The sequence below is a fragment of the Acyrthosiphon pisum genome, chromosome A2, assembly GCF_005508785.2.
Source record: "Acyrthosiphon pisum isolate AL4f chromosome A2, pea_aphid_22Mar2018_4r6ur, whole genome shotgun sequence".
NCBI lineage: Eukaryota > Metazoa > Arthropoda > Insecta > Hemiptera > Aphididae > Acyrthosiphon > Acyrthosiphon pisum.
In genome coordinates, this window is record NC_042495.1 from 27094770 (window position 1) to 27107192 (window position 12423).

A 12423-nucleotide genomic window follows, 5' to 3' on the forward strand; every position below is an offset into this window, starting at 1 on the left:
AAGATGGATCGAATAAAGTATGTAAGCTTCAGCGAAGTTTGTATGGCTTGAAACAAAGTCCAAGATGTTGGAATATACGCTTTAGGAACTTTTTAAATGCATTTGGTTTACAATGTACCGAAACGGATGCATGTGTATTCAAAGCTGATAACAATCAAATTATTCTTGCAATATTTGTTGACGATGGCTTAATCGCGGCGGATAATGAAGATATAATATATAAACTGTTAAAAACTTAGAAAAAGAGTTTGAGGTTAAAAAGGGAAATGTAGAATATTTTCTAGGTATGCAGGTAAAAATAATGGAAAACGGGTCATTATTTGTGCATCAGACAAATTATGCAAGTAGCATAATTAATAAATTTAATATGCTGGACGCCAAGGAACTTTCAATTCCGATAGACAAAACACATACATTTGAACAAAAAGAAGATACGGAAATATTGAGTGAAGATATTCCTTACAGACAGGCAGTAGGTAGCTTACTGTTCTAATCACAGGTAACAAGACCAGATATAGCATATGCAGTAAACTTTGCTAGTCGTTACTTGGCAAAACCAACTAAAGCTCATTGGCAAAGCTCAAAGCTCATATATAACTTATATCCCCGTCTGTATTGCCGAACGTTGTGTGTGGTGGCGTGGTTGTGTGTGTGTGTGTGTGTGTGTGTGTGTGTGGTTGAGGCGGCGGCATGGACAGGTGTCCGCCGACTCATTTCCCGTTTCTCGAACGCGGCGTGTTCCCGGGGCAGTCACTGTTCCAGTGTCGACCTCCACAGTACCTGCCGGGGTTGGGCGGTTGCGGTTTTCCTACCGTACCGTCTAGTGTTTGCGTTTGGTGTGTCGGTTGGGGCGCGCGGGTTTGGGGAAATTTTTTAAACGCCGATTTCGGCTGTGATTTTGTCGCTGGTTCATCAGGTGTATATTCCAAGACTCCAGCGATCCGGCGGAGGTCTCCGAAAGTCGCTGGTCTTTGCAATCTTAAGTGCGTGCGGTATTCGTTGTGCGTTAGTCCGGCTATCGTACCGACTAGCTGTGTTTCAGATAGTCTGGTATTGACGCGGCGTGCAAGTTGGTTTTTTTGTATGACGAACTCCGTTAGCGATTGCGTTGCTGTCTGTCGGACGGATACTATCTCGGCCCGCAGCCGTGACTGAATTTCCACGTTGTCGAATTTTTCTAATAATTCGGCGTGGAACTCGTCCCAGGTGAGGTCCAGTAGTCTGATGGTGTTCCACCAGGTACTGGCTGCACCCTTCAGCTGCTGTCCAATAATATTTGTCCAGGCCGACCTATCTATACGCGTTTGGTACATTATCGATTCCGCCTTATGTATGAATCTTGCCGGGTCCTCGGGTGTTGTCGCGTAGTACTCCGGTAGCGAATGTCTCGCTGCGCATACGTCGTCGTATGGTATCAGCGTCGATTGTTGTGCCGCGTAAGCGTCTGTGGAGGACGGGGCATGATATAGGTTTGATGTGTCATCAAAACGTACCGAACGGTCGGCGTGTTGGCCACCCGTGGACGGCGGTTCGCTTGCCGCGGGGTACCTCGCTCCCGTATTCCGTGTTGTTCAATTATATATTGTTACAATAGCAGTTGAAAAATATTACAAATACATAGGTACAATTTTTTTTTATAGGCATTTAAAGTTCGATTTTTGACAAAATTTATCAAATTTAAAACGTAATAATTATTTTGTAGTTAAAAATGTATAAAATGATCAACTTTTATAGCTAAGGATTGAAAATTTAAAACAAGATTCCACATAAATATGTTAATATGAATTACTTAATGTCTTTATTCACAATAATATCATAAAATATACTTAGTAATATCATAGGTAGACTGACCGTTTTCACTCATAATCATTTTTTTTATACGATGATATTATAATATCATTGATTTCAAATTTAACACCAACCATAGCCTACTGTACAGCAGAGCAACATCCACTTACCCACCTTTTTTTATATATTTTTTTTTTTATAAATATCAATAAAATTGTCTTTGCTGGATAAAAAGCGTGATAAATGAATGCAAGGCTCTTGATATATTATTGTTATAAAGTTATTGTATAAAATTGAAAGAGAAGGCGAATTGCAGTTATTATTCTCTCTAAAATTGTTTATGAACATAAAATATATCCCCACTCAATTCCATCTGTAATTTTATTGGGTTCATTATATTCAATTTTGAATTTATGTGTAACACTTACCTGGTTGTGGCTCAGATTGTCTACATTGAATGATTATTGATTTCTGTTATAAATGGTTTTTTGAGTGTTTCTTTTTTTTTTTTTATCATACCCAAAAAGTTCAATAATTCAAGTAATGCGGCTTATTAAAAAAGTTTACAGTAAATATACCTGTTATAAAAGTTGTAGAGAACTTTTTTAACAATCGTAAAAAACCAGATATTTATATTTTTATTAATTAGTTAAATAATTAATCAATAAAAATTAAAAAAAAATTGTTTATTTACTATGCGATATTGGACGACTAGAATACGATATCAAAAATCAGATTTATTACGATTGTTAAAAAATGTTCCTCTATAATTTTTATAATAGGTATTTTGACTGTAAATCAGTTCAATAAGCTGTCGTCTACAATAATTATCATTGTTTGTCTCATATTGTCATTTATATTATTTGGATTTCGGGATTAAGTAGTTCAAAGTACTATTTATGGACCAAAATGATATCTCCCCCCCCCCACCTAGAATACGAATCAAATCTGATTTAGACTGTTAAAAATATTTATTACATAGGTAACCTTTATGATAAGCCAATAACATATTAAATTATTATTTCATATAGTGTAATCAAATTGGTGTTTCCCAAGGTCGTATAAGACTAAACTCAGCAACAGTGCAGGAAACTACTTCATTATTCAAATTTTTATAGCGAGCCACAGCTTTATATTTTCCATAAAAATATACTTTGGGAAAGTTAAAATCTTCAAATTTCTTCTTATCGATCCCTGACGTAACATATGTGCCCTGCAAACATTTAAAAAACAAAATTGTTACAAATGTATAAGTAGGTAGGGACGACTGGGTAATACGATTTTAATATGATCAATATTAAATATTGACTACGTTCCTGTAAATGTTATTGTAAATTTTAGATGTTTGATTATGTTAGAAAGCTTTGTCAATGTAGTTTTTTTGAATGATGGCCTTTATAAATGTACTCCAACGGTTGATATAATTGCAACATTTGGATTATGTTTTTATTCCCATTTACTCAACAATTTTTAAAAAGGTTAGTCTATACGAATTTATATAATATGACAGAAACATGTCACACAACAGAATAAAAATTTAAACAAAGAAAAAATGTTAGAATCTTATTTAAAATATATTGTTCATAAAATTGTTACGATTGTACTCAAACCAACCTAATACTTTGCAAGTGATCGCATTGTTCATTTTATAATTTATTATTATAATTTAATCAAGTTAAAATACTGATAGTTTAGTTAGTATTGTAAACAAACAAAAAAATAATATTGTACTAACAATATTTTTTTCAATATTATGTTACACCTATATTATAAACGCAGACTCATATCTGGGTAATATGGTCATCACAATATTATTAAAATTATTTTAAATCTAAATACCATTGGCATAGACTAAACTTGGGATGAAATAAAACAAAGTGTTGTCGATGCGCTACAACATATCTATAATTGAATTGAAGAAAATATTGTGTTATCCCTTAACATACCTAAATAAATCAATATATACGTCAATAGTCACAAGTCGTTTACAGCTTCCCGATGGATACAACTTAAATGCAATACTAATTCAACCAATTACAACAGTAAACCAATTAAAATGGTATTGTGATTTAAATATTTAGGAATAACGATATTTTAATTTAAAATTGTCAAATACAAACATACAGAATGTTGACAATAACATGAGAAGATTAACTATTCTATTTTAAAAAATTCGTTTTCTAAATAAAATAGTTTCAATACGAGTATATACGGCATTACTTTATTCAATTTTATCCTACGGTAAAACATGCTGGGGAGGCAGAAAGAAAACAAACATAAATACATTACATATTACCCAAAACAATAAATTAAAAATAGCTTACTGTCTTCAATTTGTATGTAATTTGTATTGTATTTATGTTATCTTGTGAATTATATAAAATTATGTAGATTACGCGTGATGGGTCACCGACGCGGAAGATAAGCATGGCCGCCGAAAGTTATCTAGTTAAGTTCACGCACCGTGAGCCCAGTAATTATTTTTTCGTATGCCGGTCGCGTTATGTATATCAAAAAATTTAATATTGTACATATTGTAGGTGCGAATCGCCTAAGTTGTGATTATATATTATAATATTGTTTTCTATGAATGTCAATAAAAATTTATTTGTCGGGTAAAAATACTCGAACATATAATACAAGGCTCCTACTATATTTTTACATTGATATTTGAAAAATATTAAAAATCCTTAGTCACAGTTTTTTTTATAAGCATTTTTAACAAGTTTAAAAATTGACAAAATATGGAAAAATCACGAAAATTATCAAATTATTTTGAGTTAAGAATTCGTAAAAATTTTTCTTTTTAAATCTTAGATTTGAAAATGTAATACAAGATTTCCCATAATATTGTCTACCTTTATCAAATAAAAAATGTCTACAAGAGAGTAAAATTAAATTTTTATGAGCGTTTGAAATTCATATTTTTACAACATTTGATATTCGCTCGATTTTTCATGTGACGATTTTCTTATTTTCTTGTAATTAAATAGCGAATGACTGTAGATATTTGAAAATTTCATTGAACGTTAAAATTTTTATTTTTTATACACTATAAACTGTGGACACTTTTTGAGCTGTTTACGGTATCTATTCTTAGTTTTCAATTTGTTTAGTTTTTTTTTCTATAAATATCAATAAAATTTTGATTTGTTGGTAAAAAAGAGTGAAAATTTAATGCGAGACTCCTGATATATTGTTATATATATTGTTGCATTATCAGTTGAAAAATATTAAAAATACATATGTACAATTTTTTTTATAAGCATTTAAAGTTCAAAAATTGACAAAATATGGAAAAATCACGAAAATTAGCAAATTATTTTGAGATAAGAATTCATAAAAAGTTGTCTTTTTAAATCTAAGATTTTAAAATGTAATACAAGGTTCCTTATAAGATTATCTACCTTTATCAAACAAAAAATATCTGTAAGAAAGTCAAATTAAATTTTTATGATCGTTTGAAATTCAAATTTTTACAACATTGGATATTCACTCGATTTCTCATGTAGCGATTTCCTTATTTTGTTGTAATTCAAAAACGAACAACTGTAGATACATAAATATTTGACACTCAGCGAACTGCAGACTCTACTCTGTCAAATTGAAGCGTGTCTAAACTCTCGCCCTCTTTCACCATTGAGTAGCAGCCGAGAAGATTTAGAACCGCTCACCCCTGATCACTCTCTAAAAGGAGGTCCAATCACGCTGCCTCCGGAACCAGATTTAACATCACAACAAATAAGTGTGCTTCGAAGGTGGAAGTTAGTACAAGCACTAATGCAGTCTTTTTGGACAAGATGGACCTAGGAATACCGGCCTCAGCTGCAGGTCAGAGGAAAATGGACAACTGAAACCAAGCTATTAGCAATCGACGTTGTTGTAATTCTAAAAGAAGACAACATGGCTCCATGCAAGTGGAAGATATCACGCATAACACGTGTACACCCAGGAAGGGATGGTCATATCCGAGTAGTCACCATACGAACTTCTAATGGTACAGAGACGAATATGCCAGTCCTCAAATTATGTCTCCTGCCATTCAAGGAAGAGTTAGAACATTCCTGAAAATTACCATTTTCACGTTGGGGTGGGGGGGAGAATGTTGAAGAAAAACCGCCACCGTCCCACACTCACACAAACATGGACATCACATACCTGGTTGTCTATATATTATATGATTGGCTTATTTTTGTATTGTATTTATGTTATCTTGTGAATTATATAATAATAATATGTAGATTATGCGTGATTGGTCACCGACGCGGAAGATTAGCATGGCTGCTGAAAGTTCTCCAGTTAGTTTCGTATGCCGGTCGCGTTGTATATATCAAAAAATATAATATTGTACGTGTAGGTGCGAATCGCCTAAGTTGTGATTATAATATATTATAATATTGTTATTGTAGGCGTGAATCGCCTTTCATACCAAGATCATATTATAATATTGTGAGCTCGAATCGCCATTATTGGTGTTGGTGCTCGCAAATCGCCGGACATATTATTTATATTGTTTTATATCTTGTGTGGCAAATCACCACTGTTTATTATTTTTATTATATTAGTATATAGTTATTTGTATTTTTAGTGTTATTTATATTTCGCAAGTTGTGAACTTAATATTATTATATAGGACAGATAGCAGCTGGCCAGCCATGCACCGACAATATTGTGAGTAAAACACTTATTGTTGTATTGTATTCAGCTCTAATAGCTGCATCATATTTATACTATTGAACCACATTTATTATTCTTAGTGGCTCAAATAGCTTATTATTTACAATTTTTATATTATTGTGTCTGTTTGGCCAAAAAGGGCCATATTAAATTTGTACACTGTGTATTATTTAAATATCATTTTTGAAGCATAATTATAGTATATTGTTTTAATATTGAAAATACGCGTTGACATTATATTCTTTAAGTATACACACACAGCATATATACACACCTACACATCTCCAGACCACATATCTCACTAGTATTTGCGCGGCGAACCGAACCAATACTAACTGAGCTATAGAACCACTACACACAAGTACACAGGTAGGACGGTGTGTGAGAAGGTGCTTGAAAATGCTTCGGTACCGGGCGCACATTTTATTATTGGATGTAACCGGCCGCGACAAACTCAGTACACCAGATACAAGCTTAGACCAGTCAGTATACGTATCAGCTGTTAATATTATTGTATTATATTTGAATTATACTGATATTAAATAAAAAAATAGGTCTGCTCTAAAGTAGTTTACAAGTGGGTCACTGTATAACGGATGGTATTGAATTTGAATTCAATGATATAATGTCATTGTATAAGAAAAACGATTTTGAGCAGAGACGGTATGTCAGTATATGTATAAGACATATTATATATTTATGTAAGGTGTTAAAAAAAAATATTGGCCAATAATAGGTAGATATAATAAATTCCAAATTAATCATAACACAATATCCAATAGGTACATATAACGTGTTATACATCAAAACAAACCGTGATACTATCATAGATATATAGTAGTATACTTTAGAAGTTTCAAACACCCACGAATAATATTATAAAATCACGACAAAGTAACTAAAATAGTTATTCTAGGTTTATTAATATGTAATTTCTTCGATATTTGAACTTAAAATTACTATAAAAATAAACTATGTACTGCATTTTTTAGAATTTTTGAAAACAGAATTATATATTTACGTAGAACCTTGTTTAAAATTTTTAATCCTTAACTATAAAAGTTTAACATTTCATACATTTTTAATTACAAAATAATTATTCAATTTTTAATTAAATTTGAAATGCTTATAAAAAAAAAATTGTGTCTATGTATAATTAATATTCTTCAACTGCTATTCTAACAATATAATATCAAGATCCTTGTATTAATTTTTTACACTTTTTGGCCCAACAGATAAAAATGTATTGATATTTGTAGAAAAAATAATAATACAATTTAAATATGAAATTGACCATAAACTGTTCAAGACAAGTTAAAATATTTTGAAAATTGTATTAAGTATAAGAATTAATAAAATAAACATTCAGGGAAATTTTCATGTATCTACAGTAATTCATTTTTGAATTACAACAAAATAAGAAAATCGCTACATGAGAAATCGAATGAATAGGTATTCAATCTTGTAAAAATTTGAATTTTAAACGCTCATAAAAATTTAATTTTACTTTCCAATTGACATTTTTTTTTTTACAAAGGTACGACATTTTATAAGCAATCCTGTATTACATTTTAAAATCTTAGATTTAAAAAAAAAAATTTTTATGAATTCTTAACTCAAAATAATTTGCTATTTTTCGTGATTTTTCCATATTTTGTTACTTTTTGAACTTAAAACGCTCATGAAAAAACTGTGACCAAGGATTTTTAATATTTTTCGAATGTAACAATATTTTAGGAGCCTTGTATTAAATTTTCAAGTGATTTCCACAGCAAATAATTATTGACATTCATAGAAAAAAAAACTAATAAAATTGGAAAATGAAAATGTCTCTAAATAGTTCAAAACAAATAAAAATATTTTGAAAATTTTATAGTGTATAGAAAATTAAAATATAAATAACCAGTGAAAATCTCATATGTCGAAGGTCATTTGTCTTAAAGTTACACCAAAAACAATGTCGATTTTTTGAAAAATCGATTTTGCGTAAAAAATCCCGTTTTTAATTGATTTTTCTTATGTTTTTCATGGCAATTATTACAAGATACTGAAGTTGAAGAGCGAAGCATTATTTTGACTAATTATCGTTTACAGAGACACAAAAAAAAAAATTAAAAAAAAACACAAACATAATTGTAAAATCAATACATACATCGTTCCACGCCCAGAACCTAAAATTAAAAATTATATAACTGTTTTAAATGTTTTTATACATTACCGCTGGAATTGGACATTTATTAGTTGGAACATTGAAACCCTCTAAAACGGTAAGCCATACATTTCCACCGAGAAGTTTTACAGTACTGCATGCTTTTTTTGCATTGAGAATATATGCATTTGGCACCCATCCGCCAGTTGAGCCCCAAGACGCAAGGTTACCATTGAGCTACAAATAAATACTTTATTACATTATTTAAGATGACTCATTATTTAGGATGACATTTACAATTCATGTAGAAATAAAAATGAATTACTCACATATCATAACTATAATAATACAATTGTTATGTTCACCAAGACTTTGCTATTCAGACACTTAGTTCGTGATAAATATAATTATAATTACGATTAATATTATAATTTATGAGACAGGGAACAAAAAAATAAAAAATGTTTTTACACCCAGGTAATTATTTCTAGTTAATTACAGATACAAATTAGTTTATCTGTCATCAAACGAAATTTTAATGAAAATATAATGTGCAGTCCTTGTCTCCGTATGGTCCAACCAATGAGGTAACAAGGTTTTAGTAATTTTATTATGGTAGGTAAAATAGGAAAATAAATATAATAATACAATTGTTATGTTCACCAAGACCATAATTATGATTAATATTATAATGTATGAGTTACGGGAATCAAAACAAAAAAAGTTTTTTATACATTTAATCTCGGTAATTATTTCCAGTTAATCCAGTTAGGTAAGTACAGATACAAATTAGTTTTATGTGTCATTAAAAAAAAAATGTAATGAAAATATAATGTGCGGTCGCGGTCCTTGTCTCCGTATGGTGTATCCAATGGGATAGCTAAGTTTTTTTAATTATGGTAGGTACTTACCAAGTACTATTAGGTATAGAATTACAGTGAAACTTTTATTTTATAATTATAATGAACTTGGACGGAAAATTAAAATCAATCAGTTAGATATTTTCGGCCATTCGTTGATTATGAACCAGTCAGAACTTATTCTATAATATATTGGAGGATCTATTTAATACATTTATCAATAAGTACCAATTTTTTTACCCATGAGATATCACAATACAAAAGTTTCTGTTTATTATACAACTCTTAAATTAATCATTATAGGTACGTGTGATATGTACTTACTGTAAGAGTATCATCGAAAGGTATCAAAAGTGTCGCATTCCCTTTTAACTCGGTTAGAATTGGTGTCTTTTTATTTATATACCAATTAAATTGAATCGAATGGTTTTTTGTTGTTTCACACTGATATATTTTATCAAACTCCACGCGATATTCACCCTGTAATGAGTGGAATAAATATAATATAAACAAATTTAATTACAAAGAAATCACAAATATAAATTTGACACATTAGTGTTAATAAAAGAAAAAAGATATTATGTTTAATAAATCAAGCTGATTATTAATTTACCAGTGGCAAGTTTGGCCTAAAAAGATTTTCTGATTGAGAAGATGAGAAAAATAAAATAAGTCCGAACGTTTTGATTAACATTTTGCCTGTGATTTTAACAATTATAGAGTGTTTCATACTTTTACAACATGAAGAATGAATAGGTAACTAAACAGACATGCGTTCTAAAATAAATTAATATATTTCAAATTATTGACATCCTTGATCTGTAACTGCTAAAAATTGCCGGAAATAATTATATAAATAAATTGAACCGGAAAAATGTGATTCAGTTGTTCCGGTATTTATAAAATTATCCATATATTTAAATAAATGGTAATAAAGGCACAAAAAGAGTTCGTGTGATACAGTTTTCACAAATTAAATAATTGTAAAATAAATAAAAACTTAAATTACCTATATTGTAAGTCATGGGTGGCCAAACCATGGCTCTATTCATACCCACACAACATACATATATTTATTATAAGTACAATAAATATATTTAAAAAAATGTTGATGGTTAATAAATATTTAATTCTTATTTATTTTTCATTTTTAAATATTATATCAATGTTTAATAAACTACGTTTGATCCATTTGGGGTTTTACAATAAATATTTCTATACAAATATTTGATATTTATTAACGACCATCTAACGGAGTGAAATATAAAATGGTCCTCTTCAGGACCACTAACAACAGAGAATAGCACGTAACATACACAAGGTATCATGACAAATGGTAGATTTTATAGAAGTATATTTAACCGGTATGTTTAGGAAAACCGCACCAAACCAACGGCAACCACTAGGCAACGGTGCTGTAATAATTGGTCATACCGAATAAAGACAACCAATCAGATTCACAATGGTGAATTTGCGGGTATATATACCTGTGCAATTTACCGAACAATCAGGGGTAAAGTTTACCTCATACTTAACCGTTCTAGCCCCGTCCCAACAACTTCGAAACTCACCATTCTAAACTCTACGTCTCTCCAATTCTTTCTTATGCTGGCCCCTCTTGGGCACCTTTTATCGGTCCCTCACATTGGAAACGTATCGAATCTGTCCAAAACATAGGTATTCGTACGATAATGGGTGTGCCCACCATCGTTAAAAACTAGGTTCTTCTAAAGTCTGCAAATTTCAAGTCAATCCAAAATTCCATTCACACTCAATCAAAATCGATGTTCTACAAAAACTCCTTCTCCGTACATGCCCACATCCGATTCTTAGGTAAAACTCACCTCCCTCCAACCACTAAACGAATAATCAAACCCTACCCTTTAACATGGGTAGAACAACAACTTAATTAAATCTTCTTCTAAACTTCCATCCACTAGTAGAGGCAAAAACCTGGAATAGTTAACGGATTAGCCATCCCTACAAATCAAAGCAAGAGAACAATCAGCAGTCTTCAACATCTTCTCAAACAATCAATACCTTTACTACTACAGAAGAACCGAAGAAACGAAGACTGCCAACAGCCAAACTACGAAGCGGCAGTCAAGACGCTTCACAGCCAGCCAGCCTGCAGCCAAATACGCCGATCCACAGTATCGACCAGACTCACCGGGGAACTCAAGAATGCCGGCCCGAACAATCCGCCGGTCACCACGCCAATCCACACCACAGCCGTGTCTATGATCGACGACGCGAGAGTCGAGAAAACGAATCGACGGACAACTCCCGAACGTCAGGGGAAAGCAATGTCGTCGACACCGCCACTCACGTCGTTCTGTCTACTTCGTAGTAACCTACCTACCCAGACCGTGACCCGAACGTGACGAATTACAAACGGCGCGACCGATCAGAATCGCCGCTATCTTTGGTCGACCAAGCCGCGCCACTCTTCGACCCGACGATACCACCGGCCCGACGACCGCCAGAGCTGACCTGTACCACACCCGACGCAACTAGCTACGACCACACCCGGACACAAAGACCTGAACACCGGCAAACCATCAAATTCAGTCACCGCCACCAACGTCCAGGGAGCGGACCACGGACGACCCGGGAATCCTTAATAACGTCCAACGCCAGGACCCGCATTATCAAGGAGACCACCGCCGCTCGGCCGGACGAAATACCAGGAATCCAGCTGAACCTATCAGTGATCCATCGACGAAACCCGTGCCTCCGGATGTAGGTACGTGAAGTTGGCCCCTCCACTTTGTCCGAATGACTCCAAAATACCACCAAATAATTGCAAATCGAGTTTCGTTAATTGCAAATCACCCAGTTTTGAGTAAAATCAAATTCAAAATAGGGGGGGGCTAACTTCATGTGGCCACCCCATTTTGTCCAATTGACTTCAAAATACCGCCAATTAATTGCAAACTAATTGAAACT

General features: G+C 32.4%; 1 protein-coding gene across 1 annotated transcript; it reads right to left on the reverse strand.

Moving 5' to 3' along the window:
* Nucleotides 1–2710: 2710 nt before the first annotated feature.
* On the reverse strand, nucleotides 2711–10204 carry LOC107882564. The gene is made up of 4 exons (XM_016801095.2): nucleotides 10088–10204; nucleotides 9799–9954; nucleotides 8684–8851; nucleotides 2711–3001 (listed from the first exon to the last, which is right to left on the reverse strand). The coding sequence occupies exons 1-4, from the start codon at nucleotides 10202–10204 to the stop codon at nucleotides 2825–2827; spliced, it is 618 nt and encodes a 205-aa protein (XP_016656584.1). The 3' UTR covers nucleotides 2711–2824.
* Between the last annotated feature and the right edge of the window lie 2219 nt (nucleotides 10205–12423).